Source organism: Microtus pennsylvanicus, chromosome 2 (assembly GCF_037038515.1).
Source record: "Microtus pennsylvanicus isolate mMicPen1 chromosome 2, mMicPen1.hap1, whole genome shotgun sequence".
NCBI lineage: Eukaryota > Metazoa > Chordata > Mammalia > Rodentia > Cricetidae > Microtus > Microtus pennsylvanicus.
In genome coordinates this window covers 128,394,029-128,413,335 of record NC_134580.1, presented here as the reverse complement: position 1 = coordinate 128,413,335, position 19,307 = coordinate 128,394,029, and the positions used below count along the sequence as shown (strand labels likewise).

Sequence of the window (19,307 nt, the reverse complement as noted above, 5' to 3'; positions counted from 1 at the left end):
AGGGGATCCCATGAATGGAAAGGATTATGCTCTGGGTCATGGGAGGAGAGGGATGGAGGCCTCCATTCCACCTTCCAAGCTCACAAAGGAAGTCGAAGGTGGAGCTGGGGACCACCCAGGCCAGCAGGCAGCCCATATTCAGGACAAGAGCAGGGGTGTGGGCACCTGGCCTAGCCACCCAAGTTGTCTGGAGCACTGGGACACTGATAGAGTACTTGGCTGTACTCTCCACCCCCAGTGCAGCTGCAGCTGGTCCCCTCTTCAAGAGCTAGGCATTAACCTCCTACCCACAACAACATACTCACCCTCTCAGCCCACCATCCCACCAGAGTCAGAGGGTCTCTCCCAGACAGACCCCGCCATGCCCACCCTTGCTAAAAACCTTCCACAGTTTCTTGTCAATCATTCCGTTCATCAATAGAGCCTAGTGGGCTGTGCCTCTAGGCCTGTCCCCACCCCAGCATTTCAGCACAGGTTTAGGAGTCTAGCCTTGTGAAGAAGCTGCTTTGGTTACAACTCTGGTTCATTACCTCACTCGTTAATTAGATGTAATGATATTTCATTTGTATTTTAATAAATGAAGATTTTTGGCCAATGGCTTAGAAGAGCAAAGCCAGACGGGAAATCTGAACAGAGAGAGAGAGAGAATAAGTAGAATCAAAGGAGACGTCATGTGGCTACAGAAGGAAAAAGACGACAGAACCTTACTTGGTAAGCGACAGATTCGTGATGACACACAGATTAATAGAAATGGGTTGATTTAACATGTAAGAGCTAGCTAGGAATATGCCTAAGCCATTGACCAAACAGTGTTGTAGTGAATATAGTTTCTGTGTGAATATTCTGGTCTGGGAGACCAGGAAACAAAAGCGCCATCTCTGTTTACAATCAGAACATTGCTGAGCACCTACTCTGGGACAGACACTGTTCTGGAACATATCTGTCTCCAAATAAGATGGATTTATAGCCTCACAGTCTCCTTTATGGCTCAGAGGCATTGACAAGGGACACCCTAAGTCAAGTACACAACATACAGAACAAAGGAGAAGAGAGAAATGCCCAGTTCTGTGAAGAGTGCTTCCCCCCACTTCTCTGTATCCCAGACTGGCCTTGAACTCTTCATGATCCTCCTGCCTCAGCCTCCTGAGTATTAGAATTACATGCACCATCTTAAAAAACCAAAACCCTCTTAGCTTCTCTGTTACAGCAATAGTAGATGGGTCCTCTAGGGCAGGCTAGGGAGTGAGGGGAGAGTCGTGGAGAGTTTTAAAGCATTAAGGAGATGGGAGGGCAGACGTAGAAGTCAGTATAACTATGGTCTCAGCCAGAGGCACAGATGGTGGCTTCATCTGCCTAATGCTTAGGAGACTCCATCTGTAAGTTAGAAGAGGATGCGGTGACCTCCCTCCTTCACCTCCTCAAAAAGACAAGCCTCCGAGCCTCGAGCTGACGGCTAAAGCTAGGAAGGAAGGTTTATCCTCTGAGAGGTTGTAGCAGCCTGAGGGCCATGCTTCCCAAGGAGAGTTGTGGGTGGGGTCACTGAACACACAGAAATAGCAGGAAAGGTCTCCAGGGGATGGGCAGAGCACGTTTCTATTGGCTGCAGTCCCCAAACACCAAGACCCAAGAGCCATACCCCTGAACCGATGTGGTTAAAGTGTGAACAGACCCAAATGTGATCGGGTAGAATTCTTTTTTTAAAAAATATTTATTTATTTATTATGTATACAATGTTCTGTCTGTGTGTATGCCTGCAGACCAGAAGAGGGCACCAGACCTCATTACAGATGGTTGTGAACCACCATGTGGTTGCTGAGAATTGAACTCAGGACCTTTGGAAGAGCAGGCAATGCTCTTAACCGCTGAACCATCTCTCCAGCCCCTCGGGTAGAATTCTTTAGATTAAGAAGGAACAAAAGGAGGCTGGTGGCATAGTGGTCGCACACACCTTTAATCCCAGTATTCAGGCAGAGACAGGCAGATCTCTGAGTTTGAGTCCTAAGTTCCAGGACAGCCAGGGTTACACAGAGAAACCCTGTCTCAAAAACAGTATCAAAAAGAAAAAAAAAAGAAGGAGGAGGAGGAACAAGGGTCACCCTCCTAGAGCTTAAATTGCCTCTGTAATATACCAGCCATGTGGCCACCCAGCCTGGACTTACCTACTGGCCTCCTGGGCTGCCTCTGCCACAATCACTGGCTGAGCGTGGCTGCTCCATGCACGCTCTTGGTCTAGAGATACAGCAGTGAACTGGACAGCCAAGGTCTGTCAAGACAAACCTCATTGTCACCTCAAAAGGAATAAACAGTTTATCCTGAGCCACCAGTCTGAAAGCTCATGGTCCCAAACGCAGACTCAGCTGACCTCCGTCTGCTCCACCGTGGACAGAAGTTACATGAGTTATTTTGTTGTTTCTGGTTTGTTTCTGAGACAGGGTCTTACAATGTTGGCCTGGCTGGCCCAGGGAAACTATGTAAGCCAGGATGACCTTGAACTCACAGAAATGCCTCTGACTCCCAACTACTGAACTTGAAGGCACAAGCATCCATTCAGAGAATGAAGGGCCACTGGGCCAAGGGCTAGTAGGGGAGTCGTGACCAGTGGTCCTTCACTCTCTGAATGGATGCAACAGCTCCACATGAGAAACATCATTGACAACCCCACAGAGGAGTAAAGACACTGGGGACGCCATCACTCATCCCTCCCTCCTCTTCCTAGAGCTTCATTTCTGCAGGCCACACCTGGTACTCACCACTGATTGCATCAGCGAGCAGAGACAAGTCACAGGTCAGGGCAGCAGGGAGTGCAGAAGATGCCCCGTGAGGGCCTCATGGACATCGACACCTCTTTTCTCCAGTCATATATTTCCAGTGCCTCCTTCACCTCTCTGGCCTCATCTCCTACCTTTCTTCATCACCCATTCTGTTCCACTCTCATTAAAACCTCGCTGTTCCCCAACTGGGCAAATGCTCACTCCGGGTCTTTTCACTCCTCTGCCTGCAATGCTGCTTCTGCTCACCCAGATAGCCACTCCCCTCACCTCCCCTACACGTCTGTTCTAACACCCCCTCCTCAGAGAAGCCCACCCTGTGAAGCACGATGAATATAAACTCAGAGAGAAACCTGAAGGTTTGAAAAGCAGCCAGCTACTGGCCCTTACCTTGACCTCAGTCCGAAATGGCGACCCTGCCTCCAGGAATCTCAGAATGAAACTGAGAGTTGTCCCCTCCCGTTTTATATTTCTCTCTAGTTCTAGAATTAAAGGTGGGCACCACTGTGATTAAAGGCATGCCCCGCCCAGTGTCTATGGCAAACTAATGTGGCCACTGGGATTAAAATTGTGCGTTATGAGGCAGAGGCAGGTGGATCTCTGTGAGTTCGAGACTAGCCTGGGCTACAAGAGCTAGTTCCAGGGCAGGCACCAAAGCTACAGAGAAACCTTGTCTCGAAAAACCAAAAATAGCCGGGCGGTGGTGGCACACGCCTTTAATCTCAGCATTTGGGAGGCAGAGACAGGTAGATTTCTGTGAGTTCGAGGCCAGCCTGATCTACAAAAGCTAGTTCCAGGGCAGGTTCATAAGCTACAGAGAAACCCTGTCTCAAAAAACTAAAAAAAAACAAAACAAAAACAAAAAAAATCCCCAAAAAATCCCAATAATAATAATAGTATGTTATTGTGGCCTAGTCTGTAAGGCTGGCCAATGTGACTGTTTTATTCTCTGAACTACAGGCAAGCTTTATTTATTAAAATAAAAATGAAATTCCACTACATGACTACTTTATCCCAATAACTCCTGCATCACTCCCTCTCCGCTCCTCAATGCTGGGGCACCTGACAAGACTTACTTGCACTTTTTACCTTTGTTTGTTTACCTCCTGATTGTCCGCTTCCTCCCCCAGCCTGAAAGCAGGCACCACACCTGCCTTTGCTCATAGGAGACTCTTTGAGTTTTGGAAATTGCTACATTTTTATGACATAAATACTTAGGAAATATCAGAGATGTCCCAGAGTCCACAATCAGTTCAGTTTTACTCTTGAAGATGATCGTAACCTCCTTTCCAATGTCCAGTGACCAGATATAGCCTCTGAGGGATGATCAGAGCCAAGAAACTGTTACCATGGGGCCTCCCCTAATTCTCTCCATGCAGGCCCACCTGGCAGGGGTCAGAGGTGTCAGCCTGTCCAGTCATCCTCGGCCCCAAGGTGGAGAGAGCCAGGGCTAGGGTCCAGGCCCCAGGGATTCCTGGAAAGGCTCCTTTCTCCTTTGGCAAATATCCCCACTTCCTTCACAGGGCTTGTGCCTGCATTTCTAAACCAGAAGGTGTTTACACAAAACATCCTGGGTTTGGCGACAAATTCACCCTCCATGAGGAATCTTAATGAAGCTTCCGCCTTCCCCACACCAGGCAGCTGCAGAGCAAACTGGCTCAGTCTCTGGGAATTGAAGGCAGCCCAGAGTCAGGCAAAGTGGAGGTGCTTCTGGGCTCCTTGAGCCACAGCTGGAGAGTGTTCAAAGACAGCTGTGTGGTGGAGCCCAGAGCGTACCCCAGACCCAGATCTGTATGACCTGCCCTCCTCCCAGCCGCAGCCTGCAGCCGTAAGCTAAACAGTAATGATCCTGTCTATACAAATGTGGCCATGAAATTCAAGTGAGGTAGTGTATGAAAGGCCTAAGTTTCCGGGAGTCAATAAGGGAGACTAAAAAAGTGAACAGCAGAGCTGGGCCAGAGGGCTGGGGCGGGGGTGGCTCAGTGAGTAAGAGTGTTCACTTTGAAAGAATGAGGATCTGGGTTCGAATCCCAAGCACCTGCTGTGTGTGCCTGTTACCTCAGCATTGGGTAGATCCAGAGAACTTTCTGGCCAGCCTAGCCCAAAAATGAGTAGGTGGTTCAATGAGAGGCCCTGTTTCAAGACAGTAAGATGGAGAATGACAGGATGACACCTAACACCCTACTCTGGGCCTCCGCAATGGGTACAGGTACCCCCACGTTTACATGTGTGCACCACATACATACACAACACGTACGCCCACACAAAAGAAAACGAACTGGGATACAGCTCAGTTGCAGAGCTGAGTGTGTGGGAGGCACTGGGTCAGTTCCAGTAGCACACACGGCAAAGCACAAGGGCACCGGGTTTCACCTTTGAGCCCCCAGCTTTGCAACTGTGCAATAAGACGTTGGAGGACCCCCTCTGGTTTTGCTACCTCCTCGGGGAAGACTTGGAACCTAATTCATGCTTCAGCTCTTACTGACACTTCATCCGCTCACCCTGGACAGTTTTCAGCTTCTTCTGTGGGTCTCACATTGGCTTCAACAAACGCAGCGGCCAGATAAAGTTTTAAATGATTACCGTTTCCTTTCCATCTGTCGGAGAGAAAGAGAGTTGGGCGGAGGAGGGGAATTCCTATCACCCATTATTTACAAACTGGAAGCCGAAAGCGTCACCAGTTAAATCGAAGTCTCTCTGCCACACTCGGTTTCTTGCTGTCGTTAAACAGGACTTAGGATTTCTGTGTCTCCAAAGCCCTTTATCTCTAACATTCATAATATGTAAATTATTTTGCCATCAATGTTCGTTGTTTCCCACTGTGATGACGTTTCTAAATAAAACATAGGGATGTTTTATTCGTCGGGATGTTTATGCATTCTCGACACCCAACCTGGCACAATGTGGGAGTGCTCAAGTGCCCTTTAAAGGAAGGGAGAGGAAAGAAGCAGAGCACTGCGCTGCTCCGTCAGAGACTGTAGGGGGCGCTCCTGTCCCCCTCCCAAAGCTCGACCCGCCCCTCTGGCGCCCCGCTGCTGCGCATGCGCCACCCCTCAAAGGCCGTGCTCTTTTCACCGCGCAGGCGCGCCGGAAGTCCTCAGCGCGGCGCGTGCGCGGAAGGAGCGGAGTGGCGTTGAGGCAGTGTTGAGAGATCTCGGAACTGCCTATGGCTATGCTGTCCCCCGAAGCGGAGCGGGTGCTGCGGTACCTGGTCGAAGTGGAAGAACTGGCCGAGGCGGTGCTGTCGGACAAGCGGCAGGTGAGAGAGGCGGCGGCTAGCTCCGTACGGAAGCGCGCGGGGTCCCGGAGCGAGCGCCTCCTCCGCTGGGCAGTCGCCTTCCTTTCGCCCTGCCCCTACCGCTCCCCCGGATCCTTATCCTCTGCAGGCGGCTTCCCCGACACCGGTTTCCAAACGCAATCCTGATCCCCATCCTGAATTAGGTTGCCTAGACCCGAGCGGCATTTGGCTGGGCAGTAGGGTGACGTCGCGGGGGTGCGGGTGGGGGAGTGTTGGAGCGCCTCGTAGATCCGAAAGGGGGGCTTGGCTCTGGTTCTAAGCTAAGTGGTGAGTCTCTAAACGGTGTTCGTGCTGGAGAATGTTATCATTGGATTTTGATTGATAGGTTGGTTTAAACTTTAGAGGGTCTCATGCATCTTGGGACTGTCCTCTAACAATCCGTGGTCTGCCCTTGTCAGCCTCCTGAGTTCTGGGATTATAGATATGCACGAGATTTAGGTTTTAAAAGTTTTCTCTGGCTGCTTCCTTAGCGTGCAAAGAACCATTTAAAACACAGGTTCAGTTCTGGGATTATAGATATGCACGAGATTTAGGTTTTAAAAGTTTTCACTGGCTGCTTCCTTAGCGTGCAAAGAACCATTTAAAACACAGGTTCTCAACCTTCCTAATTCTGCGATCCTTTAACACAGTTCCTCATGTTGTGGTGACCCCCCCACACCATGAAATTACTTTTGTTGCTTCTTTGTAACTGCAATTTTGCCGTTGTTATTAATTGTAAGATAAATATCTGTGTTTTCCAATGGTCTTAGGCGACCCCTGTGAAAGGGTAGTTCGAGCCCAAGGATCAAGACCCACGGGTTGAGAATCACTTGTTTAGTTATCCAGATAATCTGGGTTTGGACCACATGGTAGAGAAGTCATGGGGTGAGAAATATACAGTGGCAATGGCCTCCGAAAGCTGTTGTAATTAATTACTCCTTGTGGTCTATGGTGGCCTACAAGCCCCAGGATTCCTGTATACTCCAGCCCCAGAGTCACCTCCTGAGTAGCTGTCATGGTGGTATCCTTCCATAACTGTTCCAGTTCAGTATGGTTGACTGTCTGGTGAGACTGTCAGAATTACCAACAATAGCCTGTCAATAATCACTGTCCAGAGGAGACACTCAACTCCCTGGTGGCCTGGGTGCACGCTCGAGTTTGAATGGATGATACAAATGATTCCTAATTGGTAAACTTTTCCCTCACACCTGTTCCAGAGGAAGGAGGCTCCTGTACAAGCTGAGGAGCTGGCAGCTGAGTGGGTGAAGAAGCACATTCTCACCTGAGTCTGTCCATGTTGGCAGGACATTGGGAGTTAGCCAGGAATGACACCTTGTCTCTTCAGGTTGGAGCAGGAGGTTCAGCTGAGTTCTTACCTGCTTCTGTTTTCAGATTGTGGACTTGGACACCAAGAGGAATCAGAACCGAGAAGGCCTGAGGGCCCTACAGAAGGACCTGAGCGTCTCTGGTAAGTTGTGGCATCCTCACTGAAGCCCTGGAATCTGGTTCGGTTCTCTTCTGAAGGCCTTTATTGTCCCTGGTAGAGACCAGGCAGGAGGCTGGGACTGCGTGACTCAGCCTCACAGGAAACTCAGACAGCTTGTGGAGAAGAGCAAGCAATCGTGGCAGGTCAGACATATGCTGTGACTCAGGATTTTAGCTGCTCACTTCAGTGACAGGCCATTAGCTTATCACTCACTGATGGCAGATACTGAGTGCTCACAGCACATAGAAGCAGTGATAGTTCTGCCCTTATGTTCACATGAGGAAAGGCAGCGTAAACACGTAGCTGAAGATTGTGAGAAAGCCAAAGATGGAGTTGGCTGTGAGTGGGTGTTGAGACTGTCTAGGAGGGAGGAAATGGGGCTCCTTAGATGCAGCCAGGTGGCTGTGGCTGTGACGATGTGAGCAAGCAGGGGACAACATGAGGCAGTTCCAGAAAGATGGGCAGCGTTCAGGCCATAATGAAGAGCACTGGCTGCTTGACTCACTGGGCTCTTGGTTGTTCCTAAAACCAAAGCACTGCCGACTCCAGCTGTTGCCATTCCTCTGCCTGGCTCTCTCTTCCCAGGTGTCTAGGGGCGATGTCCTCCCTTTCCTCAGTTCTCTGCCTGGATGTCACAGCTGCAAAGAGGCCTCGTACCTCTCTACCGTTTCCCGTCACTCTTAAACAGATTGTTCTTTATAGTAGTTCTTAGTGGTGTGTGGAAAAACAGCTGTTTAATTCCCCACCTTTTGCTCCGAGTTCCACAAGGGCAGGACTTGTCTTGTTCTGCTGTGTTCTTAGCATCTAAACAATACCTGACAGTCGGTGCTTCAGAAAGAAGAAACAAAACATGTTGAAGAAATGTCTGTTTGCTATTTCAGAAGATGTGATGGTTTGCTTTGGGAACATGTTCATCAAAATGCCTCATCCTAAGACGAAGGAAATGATCCAGAGAGGTAAGCTGTCTTGGGGACGGTCAAGGACATGCTGCTTTCCGCTCCCACAGCCATGACCCAGCACTGAGAGTCATGCTTTGGCAGTCTGAGAGGCAGCTGTGCTGTGGAGTTGTAAATGGGCATCTACTCAGCACAGTTGGGAAGCTGAGATAATGTCTAGCATTATTGTTTATAGTGAGAAGTCGGTTGAGTTACAAAAATTTGACAAATGGGGCTTAAAATCCCATTCTGTTTTCCTCATTAAAAAGTCGAAAGGAAGGAAAGAAAACCGAGAGTGCTGGTGAGATGGCTCAGCGGGTAAATGTGCCCGGTGATGCCCGGAGTTCACTTCAGGGCCCGTATGGTAGGAGGAGGAACCAACTCCAGCTGACCCCTGTGCTCCAGCCACATTCATACATTCACACAGAATAGTCAGCAACAACAAAAGCAGCTTCCCAGATGCTCGAAAGTGGCCCTGTAGCGTAGTCCCCTGGTCATTTAGCATCTCTGTAGTGTTTCAGGCTTTATAGCTGTATACCAGGCTGGGGAAAGGTGAAGGACTTATTTCATGTGAGGTCTTTGCTTTCTGTTTTAAAGTAAAGTCACTCTGCCAAAACCTTATTGGTCAAGGCCATCCATAGCTGTAAAGGGGCCTGGATATGTGAGCATTTGCTTGAACGTGTGTGTGTGTGTGTTACACTGTGGTATGTACAGGCAGATGTCAGAACAGGATGTCTTCCTTTATTGTTCAACACCTTACTGTCTTGAAGTGGGGTCTCCCAACCTCTTAGGCTAGGCTGGTTGGCCAGCAGGCTCTCTGGATGTGCTTGTCTCCGTCCTCTAGGGCTGCTGGGTTACAGGCATGTTCAGCCATACCTGGCTGTTTTTGTTTGTTTGTTTGTTTGTTTGTTTGTTTTGGTGGAGATGGCACAGTTTGAGAAAGGGTTTCTCTGTGTAACAATCCTGACTGTCCTGGAACTCACTTTGTAGCTCAAGCTGGCCTTGAACTCAGAGATCTGCCTGCCTCTGTCTCCCAAGTGCTGGAATTTGTATGCCACCACTGCCCAGTTCATGCCTGGCCTTTAACATGGGTGCTGCAGATTCAAACTCGGCCTTCACACTTGGCGAGCAAGCCCTGACTGAGCCATCTGCCCAGCTCCTGAATGAGCTGTCGTGTTTCATGTCCCTACAGTTGAGATGGCTCATGTTAAGAGCGCTGGCTGCTCTTTCAGAGGGCCCAGGCTCAGTTCCAGTCACCTACATAGTGGCTTACAACTGGTGTGACTTCAATTCCAGGGGATCCAACACTCTGTTTTGGTTTCTGTGAGCATCAGGCATGCCATGGTGCACAAACGTACATACAAGCTAAACACCCACACACAATAATAGCAATACATTTTTCAAGTTATTTTTAAAATTTAAGGGTTACTGTGCTTGGGTAATGGACCAGAGACTATGCAGCTGAAAATTGGGTCACTGCCTGAGTTCAGGATTTGGGTCCTGCTGACCCACAAATAGGGGTTCTAGGAAGTCATCAGGTTTTCCCCAAATCAATTTAGACTGAACAAGTTCATAGGACACTTTCTTATTTACACTTAGAAATAAAAACCATTACCAAGGCCATGAAGCGTGGCTAATCAAGACTTCCTCATCGGGAAATGAGGCTAGGCAGTGGGCTCACTGAGTAGACTGTCCCTCCCGGTGGATTGATGGAGCTTTGATGGGTCCCTGTGCTGTCGTACCACCATTTCTCAGGTGCGGTCTGTGGTGATGGTAGGCTGGCTTCCCGTCCACCGTGGCTGACCAGATCCAGGTTATGCTAAAGCAGTAGGCTCTCCCTTGGCTACTTAGGTCACATTTTCACAGGGCCTTGATGGAACTTGGGTTGTAAAGTTTCTTGACCATCCACCAACCAACCAACTAGCATACTTTGAATAAGTATGAGTGCCAGGCCTTATTCTGGGCAAGCTCGGGGACTTGGGCAGTTAAGATAGTGTCCCTCTGGACACTTTTTCAGCTGATCTTTGAGGTCACCATTTCCTTCCTGTGTGCTACAAGCCTTAGCTCTCAAGCGTGTTAGGTGGATACTGGGGACCCTCTCTGTAATATAACCTTGTCCTGTCTGCCTGCTGCACTTTTTTCAGATCAGGAGCACCTGGATAAAGAAATAGAAAGACTCCGGAACCAACTGAAAGTGAAAGTCAACCGCCTCTTTGAGGCCCAAGGTATTGGCCTACAGGGGTGGGAGCAGGGCAGGGGGAAACCATTGAAAGAACGATAGAGAGCAGGTGTGGAAAGCCTCTCGGCGGGGCAGTGGGGCAAGGGGGCCGTGGGTGTCTGCAGCTGCTCAGAGCTAGGACATGGAGGCTTGTGGGGCTTATCCTTTTCCAGGCACCAAGAGCTGCCGGGGTCATCTGGCATAGTGTGGGAACCTTGCATAGCTAGGACAGGAGAAACTCAGAAGGCTTCAGTCAGAAGTCAGAGCTTAAATTTGGGTAAACTTAAGCAAATCAGATTGCAGGTCTGTGTGCAGATCATGACTCTGCTGGTTCTTGGCCAGGAGCAGTGTTGACTTATGTCAGCCTGTGCACTGCAGAATCTGAGGCCCAGCCCTGCACCTCTCGGACCGAGTTGGCACTGTTAATGCAGTGTTAGCTACTATCCTGGGCCTGGCTCCAGAGTCAGCAGTAGGTTGGGCAGCAGGGGCCCAATTTGATCATGACTATCTTCTCCTCACAGGAAAGCCGGAGCTGAAGGGCTTTAACCTGAACCCCCTCAACCAGGATGAGCTTAAAGCCCTCAAGGTCATTTTGAAAGGATGAGACTCAAAACAGCAGGATGGGGCACCCATGGCCAGGCCCCTGCAGCTTGAGACCCACAAGGATAGGATTGTCTCTTTAAGGGGTTGGCATCAGGAATGTGGCTTCTGTACCAAATCTTTTTCTGTACTGCGTGGCTGCTTTGTGACAAGAGAGAACCCTTAGCCTGTTCTGTGTGCTTGGCCTGGCTGCCAGAGCTTGGTGGACACAAGACCTATTGACAGACCTGGCAGCCATCTGTAGGTGTGTGGGGGTGAGAATGTTGCAGCCGACACTTCCCAACAGTAGCCTGCTGTTTAGATGGGCGTGGCTGGGGTGGAGGGAGAGGACGGACTGGGGGCTTCATTCCAGCTTTCTGCATGGAGAGGCATTTTCAGGCAGTGTGTGTGACGGTGGAATAAAGCAGGAGACTGACGGTTGGCTTCTGTGTGAAGCCCCACACCAGCTGCAGGGTAGACACATTTTCCCAGTGCTCCAGTCCTGTCCGTTTTCCTGCTGGCTTTCCATAGTAGGTGCTGTCAATCACCCTGTGTGGTTGCTCTGGAGATGGGAGACCTTACAGAATACTGGCTCAGGGCAGGCAAGCCGTGTCCTTTCTAGTGGGACTCAACGTGGAGCATCCTTTGCGGCCTCTGACAGCAGGGCTTGGCCTGGTGGCCTGACTTCACAGGGTGAGTGTGGTGTGAGAGCGAAACTGGCCTCTGTTCCCTGAGGTTCAATAAACATTAACTGAGCAAACCACAGCTCTGAGTTGTCAGCTCCCTCAGTTCTTCATCGGGGACCCAGCCCTTTCATTAGAGGGCTACTTAAGAAAGGAGGTGGCTCTTGTCTTGAAGTGCATGGCATCAAGAGTAGACAGGTAGAGGCCACTGTCTTCCTCTGCTGCATTTTGGTCCATAGTTATATCAGGAACAAGCTGGTTTCTTGCAAGAGGAAGGGCTGGAGAGGTAGCTCTGGGTTAAGAGCACTCGCCATTCTTTCAAAAGACCAAGTTCAGTTCTCAGTGCCACATGGTGGCTTCAAACCATCCATAACTCCATGTCTAGGGGACTTGATACCTTCTAACTTCCACAGGTACATGTGCACACATGTACATTCAAGCAAAACACTCAAATACTAGTCTTTAAAAATTAACTAGTCAGGTGTGGTGGCGCATACCTTTAATCCCAGCACTCAGAGCAGAGACAGGACAGCCAGAGGGGTGCTGAGAGACCCTGTCTCAAAGAAAACTAAACTAAAAATTAGAATTAAACTAAACACTTTAAATGTTGATGACGCCTTTGGGGAATATTGAAAAACCTATGTTAAACAAGAAAAATACCTATTGTAAGGCAAATTTGGCCCGTGTTTGCTGTATTGTTCTTTGGGTTTTATAGATGTTCCTGTGACAGACCCAGCCCAAGCTGCATGTCTGCGCTAGGTTCTATTTAGAAGACCACAGCTTCAGAGGGCAAGGTGCTGGCTTAGCCCAGGCTGATGGAGGTTCTTGAACCGTGAAGTGGGCCGAGCAAAGCAAGGGCTGAGCAGTGTGTGACCTACTGACTATAGATGCTGTGTAGTTCCCTCAGGACAAACTGCCAGGCCAAAGGGAGGGTGTTACTGTACCCACCATTTCATGAGCTTTGAACCTTAGAATACAAACCCAGCAGAATTTACTTTGATGGCAGCCACCTGGTAGGTCGGCCTGGCACACAGTTTCTCTCCTGGAATATTGCTTCTGCCTACCTGCCAGGGTGGATGCAAGGCCAAAGAGCCTGTCAGTCCTGTATTCTGGGGGGTTTTTTTTTGTTTTTTTTTTTTTGTTTTTTTTTTTTTGTAGTCCTGTATTCTGGAACTGAGAACCTAGAGCCCATGCCTGGAGGTTTGGGAAACCCCTGGGCTCTGGAAGCAGGCTGTCCAGGGTGGCTCAGCTCCCAGCCTCCCAAGGCCAGTTGGTTCACTTCTTGCTTTGCTGGTGTTTCTTTCCCAGACTTCCCTTCAGGCTCTAGGTATTCAGGTTTGCGTTTGTAGGTGAAAACACTGCCCAGAAGGTAGGTAGAGTTACCTGACCCCTCCCTCCCCCAGTCCCCTTCTCCTTGGAGCAAGTTGTCTCCCAGCTCAGGCTCACGGCTATCTAGACCAGGAGGAGGCCTCTGAGCAGAGCAAGCGCCTGACTCCTTGTGACCTTGCCTGTCAGCCTCCCTTTCCTAAATCACAAAGCCTCAAATGAGAGGTGGGATTTCCCAGAGCCCCAGGCTAAGCAGTGTTGCCTTCCCAGGTCTCTTTCCATCTGAGACACAGGAAGCTCTAGTTTTGTGGTTTTCACATGGCCGGGTTCTTGTGAATCAGGGCATCGCAAAGGACAGGCTTGGCACCCTCCTAGGCTTCCAACGGGCAATCTAAAATCATTTACTTTGCAATCATAGCTTAAAGACAAGTTTCCTAGCCCAACGGACCCTTCACCGTGACCGCGACATCAAAATGCCAGTGGCATCCAGAACCAGGCTCAGTGCTCAGTGCCTCAGTGCCCATGCTTTATTAGACATGCTCTCTGGGAGGCAGGACTTGCTGCTTGACCTCCTTGGGCCCAGTCAACAATCTGTCAAGGATGAGCCCCCCCAAGTCCCAAGAATTGACTGTCCCTGCTTCAGAGATGGGGGCGGTGCTAAAGTGGGGAGTCTAGGGTGTCTGGTCCAAGAAGCAACCAGAGGCTGCCTCTCCATTAAAATAGCTGCCAGGCTGGAGGGAGGTGAGAACAGGTATGCTGTGCCAGAGGAGTCCTGTTGTAAGAGGCCAGGACGGCACCTGCCAGGGCCTCCTTCCTGCTGGGGTCAGCCAGGAGCTTTCTTCTGCACTTGAAGGGATCGAAACAACTGTCTCAGCTGCTCCTTCCGATCATTGACGCATCCTAGAAAGAACGTGAAGTGTTGGTTGGGGTGGCCTGTATACCCACTAACTGGTATGGGGAGGGGGCAGCAGGAATTTCATGGCCATGGGTGGTCCACTCCTGTGCTGGCCCAGATGGCTTGTTGAGCCCTCACAGGGATGGTGGGTAGCCAGGAGACTTAGGTTGTCAGTGACCCCAAGTTGCATGAGGAGCAGAAGTGAGAGTGGATCCCAGGTTATGTGGTGCCAGAGCCACATTCAACTGATCCTCTAGACTACATTGTCCTTGTCGATGAAAACACACAAAAGCCTACAGCGCCTGATGCTAACTTCATCCCTTACCCAGCGCATCCTAGAAGTGTGTCCTAGGCAGTCCTCGCCAAAAGGCTGCCTCTCCCCATACATTCACCAGGTAACCTGTTCCCTGCTTGGTCTCAGAGCTGGTTCTGAAGGCAACACCAGTCTTTAATATTAGCCAGGTACATATATGATACTCGTAAGTGCTGCTGGAATGACCTGACACCATGGCCACAAGAACTGACCTGGAGATTCCTGCTTCCCACTTAGAAACTCCAATTCCACGCTTGTCTCCCAGGCTGTCCCAGCTGTCAAAGCTTCAGCATCACACCCTGTGCATCCTTGACAAAGTGATCCAGGGAACCTGCTTTAACGCTTGGCTCACTCATTGTGCCAAATCTTTAGGTTCAGCTAAACCCTTACTTGGAGTTCTAGACTCGTCCCAGGTTTGTTTTTGTTTTGCTGATCCTTTCACCTACTATCCCCAAACACATTCCTATCTTGTCCTCCATCAGCCTTTTTCCCCTGTCTGCTCCTCAGCCAGCTCCCTCCATTTACCACCAAACACTCGACTAGAAATCAGAAAGTAATTTTAGAGACTTCTACAGATACGGTTCTCTACCTGCTCTGCCTATCTGAGCACCTGCAAATCAACCACATCTTCATTCCCATAAACATCTGCATTTTCCAAAGTCTGTGTCTGCTGTGGGAGCGACCATTTGTAACCAGAAGACAACATGAGCATTCAGGCAAGCTGCTGGATGTGGCAACGAGGAGAGGAGTCACCCAGGCACCTCAAAACTAACACTCATGGTCCGAGACACCTCTCCCCCACCTTCAGGGTCTTGTGAATATTAGGCAACCCCTCTACCACTTGACATAGGGTTTCACTATGTTAGTCCGGCCTTGAACCCACTCTAGTGCAGGCGGATCATGAGCTTGTGATCCTCCGACCTCAGCTCCCTAGTGGCTGGGTTTACAAATATGTGGCGCTAGGCCTGACTAGGTCAGCCCCTTTCTACTTAACTAGTAGTTGTGTTTTGTTGTGTGCAGCCAAGCCCAATCCCGAATCACTCGAAACTCCTTAAAAGATACAAAATTTCTCAGGGTTGGAGAGATGGCTCCATGTTTAAGAAAGAGCACCCATTGCCCTTCCAGAGGACCTGGGTTCAATTCCCAGCACCCACTTGGCAGCTCACAACTGTCTGTAACTCCAGTTCTAGGGGATCCAACACTCTTACACACACACACATATATATATATATATAGGCAAAACACCAGTGCACATTAAATAAATAAATAGATAAAGGAAGGAAGAAATAGCTAGGAGAAAACAAAAGTCCAAACAGAAAGTGCAACTGAAATGTTCAAGAAGCCAGAAACATGAAGGCAGATATGGCAGAGCCATGAACAAGTGTCTAAATAAATAAATAATAAAAAAAATTCTCGTCATAAAAAAACAGAAACTCAGCACTCGGGAGACAAAAACAGGTAGATTTCCGAATTCAAAGCCAGCCCGGTCTACATAGTAAGTTTCAGGCCATCCAGAACTACATAGTGAGACCCTGTCACAAAAAAATAAAATAGAAGTCATAAAACAAAATTTAACAAAAACATTATATAACAAAATTTTTAAAAATGAGAAACTTGGGAAAATATTTACTACTGTACATTTGCTGGATCAGGGTGGGACGGGCTGTGTCTTCGGCCATTAACACCATGTCTTGACAAATAGAGAAAATTATAGGCAACCCAGAGAAAAACAGGAATAGGCTGGGCATAGCAACATATACATTTAATCCCAGCACTCTGGAGGCAGGGTCAGGTGGATTTCTGTTAGTTTGAGGCCAGCCTGGTCTATATATTGAGTTTTAGGCCATCAAAACTGCATAGTGAGATTCTGTTTCAAAAAAATTAAAGAAAACAGGTAATGGGAGCAGGCATAGTAGCACATGCCTATAACCCCAGTACTTTGTAGACTGGGGCAGGAGGATTAAAAAGGACTTCAAGACCAGCCTTAGCTCCATAGCGAATTCAAGGCCAGCTTGGCCTATGTGTGGCTCAGTTGGTGGAGTGATTGCTGACATGCATGAGGTCCTGGGTTCAAGCCCTGGTAGCACGAAAACCTATGGCCCTGGCACTCAGGAGTAGAGACAGAAGGACCATAAATTCAAATTATTTTGGCTGCATGATGGGTTAAACAACAGCCTTGGCTACATGAGCATCTGTCTTAATCCCACACACACACAAAGTAAATTTCCTGTAAGAACTTGGTTCATGTTACTTCATGAAAGTAGTCTATCATTAAAAATAAAAAGGGAAATCATAAAAAGCCAGGACAGCTTACAAGAGAAGAAAGACAAAGTAAAAACTGAAGCCCCTTTGGAAATCAATGGAATTCACATAAAATAATAAATTCACTAAGGGGCGAAGACCTGGCTTGGCTTCCTTTCCTGTTAGTCCAGTGAGTCTGTCCCTTTGTCTCTACTTCCAGGGGTCTAGAAAGAAATCGTTTCAGTGGGTTTCATGGAGAGCATGTTCACCACAGTGTTATTTAGAAAAAAAATGAAATTGTGCCTGATGCCCAGTGATAAGAAATCAGCTTGGTAAGCGCTGGCACACACTCGAGCTGAATTGTTCTGCAGCCTCGCACTGACCACTTTGTGACTCTTCCGGGACTAGGAGAGTCTAGAGGTTAGGATTGGGTTAGGGTTCATCTTCCAGGTTTAGGAGGGTCTAGAGTAAGGATTGGGGTTAGGGTTCATCTTCTGGGACTAGGAGAGTCTACAGGTAAGGATTGGGTTAGGGTTCATCTTCTGGGACTAGGAGAGTCTAGAGGTAAGGATTGGGGGCTAGGGTTCAGGCTGGCCCGTCACCATGACAACAGCCTTCTGCGGTGGGTGCAACCTTTGGAGACCATTTCCTCATCCGTGGGGTGGTCACAGAAGCGACCACATGGAATGTGGTAATGCACGTAATTGTTTAGCCTGGCCCTGGCTAACACATGCTGCCCGCGGGAGGGCCTTTGTATTCCTGAATGGAGGGTGCCACGCGGAAAGCGGGACTCCGAATGCCAGTCTGGTGCCAGACTTATAAAAATATGAATATATGCATTTTTTTAAAACTGGAAGGAAACAACAGATTGTTAATGATGGTTATGTCTGGATGTGTTTTAAATTTTCCTTCTTTAGTTTTCAAATATTCTACAATGAGTGTGAATTTCTATAATTGGGAAATTCTCACATTTTATATCCTAACTTTATCACAGAGTTCCACAGTCTTTAACTTTTCTAATGATAATTTGTTCTGCACCTGAGTCTTGAAATCGCCTTCCTGATGGCTCAGGAATCTCTCTCCATCCTGGGCAGGGTCCTATCAGGAGTGTCCAACCTTTTAACACTGTAACCAGGCATTGTCGTCTGCAAAGCTCACACTTAAGAACTGTGCAAAAAATTACACACACTCGAAGAAAAATCTCACACTTTTGAGTATACTGTTTTGTGTTAGGCCACAGTCATTGCTACCCTTGGCTGCATTTGGTTCATGGGGTCCCCGGATTGCAGGTTGGACACACTCCCTGTAAGACCCTACTCATCTGTATGTTATGGATGAAGAACAGAGGGCAAGCCGTTTGCCTGAGTCACACAGCTGCTATGCTGCAGGTTGGATTTATGTGATCTCACGGCTGTGCCAAGCTGCCCCCAGTCCACCCACACTTCCTGTGATGTTTCTGTCCCACCCACTTTCTGTCTGGCTCAGCATACCTAAGTGTGTGTTGGTCACAAAGTTTCCCATCCCTGATAGGTCAGAAGGCCCCTCCTCTCTGCTGACAGGGCCGTCATTCCACATGAGGTCGAAGCCCCCGACTCTCTTCTCCCTTCCTGTGAGTCTGGGGGTGCAGAGGGGGAAAGAACATGCAGTCGGTGAGACTTTGAGACAGGACTGGTCCCTCCCACCTGAGCCAGGTGCCCGGCAGCTCTTCAACAGGGCCACCCACACTTCCTCCGAGGCCCTGTTCACCGTTAATAATGTGCTCCTAATTTGTAGTTTCTGGTTTAAAATCTGTTCCCCTCGCAACCTAGGGATTCACCCACCCTTGACATGGCCCTGTATTCTTTCCACTGGAGACACAGTGTTAAGAGTGGTAATGAGCCTCTTGGTTGATACCATGAGCCAGGTACTTAACGATGAATTGTCATGGTGAGTTAATCTGACAGCCCCAAGGAGAGTTACGATGCTTTCCACACATGAGGAAGCTATGGCTCAGCAAGATAAAGTGCCCGTCGCAGGGTCCCACAGTGGGAAACTGAGTGAATCCAGCTATACGGAGTTCTTGCGCCTATGGACATCTCAGTTTCTCCATCTATGAAGTAAGTATCTCAAGGATCTGAGTCCCCTCTTCCTTGACAGGGGACGATCAGCCATAGATAGCGTACAAATGACAAGACCCCACCTGGCCTCCATGTCCACCACATGCAGGGTGTCTTCCAGCAGGCAGGTCTTGAGTTCATAGTCCTCCTGGCTGCTGGCTGTCAGCGAAGGAGATGCGTTGACTTCTAGGAGCCACCTAGGGAGGGCAGAGGATAACTGTGGGGAAGGTATCAGAGATCCTGCCTGAAGGTTTCATGACATAATACAAACGAGTCTCTGAGTGTCCTACAGCTTAGAAAAGCATCCAAAAGATGGGCAAACACACCCAGGTGAGGATGGGAAATAGATCCACCCAAGATGCAAAGGATTGGAACAGCTATAAATTCTATGGTTGCATGGAGAGGACACTCAACAAGATGATGGAGAAAAATCCCACAACAACCCATGTCTGGAAATGCTAAAACAATGGTTAAAGAGTTGGTTAAAGCT

General features: G+C 48.9%; 2 protein-coding genes across 6 annotated transcripts in view; one reads left to right on the top strand and one right to left on the bottom strand.

Annotated features, from left to right (window-relative positions):
* The first annotated feature begins 5,867 nt into the window (after window positions 1–5,867).
* On the top strand, window positions 5,868–12,028 carry Pdrg1 (p53 and DNA damage regulated 1). The gene is made up of 5 exons (XM_075962530.1): window positions 5,868–6,027; window positions 7,438–7,513; window positions 8,413–8,487; window positions 10,611–10,691; window positions 11,206–12,028. Exons 1-5 carry the CDS (start codon window positions 5,935–5,937, stop codon window positions 11,286–11,288), a joined length of 408 nt encoding a protein of 135 aa, XP_075818645.1. The 5' UTR covers window positions 5,868–5,934; the 3' UTR covers window positions 11,289–12,028.
* Window positions 12,029–13,820: 1,792 nt separating this feature from the next.
* Ttll9 (tubulin tyrosine ligase like 9) overlaps window positions 13,821–19,307 on the bottom strand; it is a 44,039-nt gene continuing 38,552 nt past the window's right edge. For 4 of the 5 annotated variants that reach the window (XM_075963884.1, XM_075963886.1, XM_075963887.1 and 1 more), the window contains 3 exons: window positions 18,901–19,014; window positions 18,212–18,336; window positions 13,821–14,172 (listed from right to left, as the gene is read on the bottom strand). In XM_075963884.1, the coding sequence (XP_075819999.1) occupies window positions 14,096–14,172; window positions 18,212–18,336; window positions 18,901–19,014 (316 nt within the window). In that variant the 3' untranslated portion in view covers window positions 13,821–14,095. The remainder of the gene's footprint in view (window positions 14,173–18,211; window positions 18,337–18,900; window positions 19,015–19,307) is intronic. The other variant, XM_075963888.1, reaches the window with a different exon arrangement.

Bases quoted from the DNA above. Each gene is read 5' to 3' on its own strand.
- Pdrg1 (XM_075962530.1), top strand. From the start codon at position 5,935: ATGGCTATGCTGTCCCCCGAAGCGGAGCGGGTGCTGCGGTACCTGGTC. The intron at 6,028-7,437 runs GTGAGAGAGGCG...TTCTGTTTTCAG, and splicing joins TGCTGTCGGACAAGCGGCAG to ATTGTGGACTTGGACACCAA. The intron at 8,488-10,610 runs GTAAGCTGTCTT...CACTTTTTTCAG, and splicing joins GAAGGAAATGATCCAGAGAG to ATCAGGAGCACCTGGATAAA.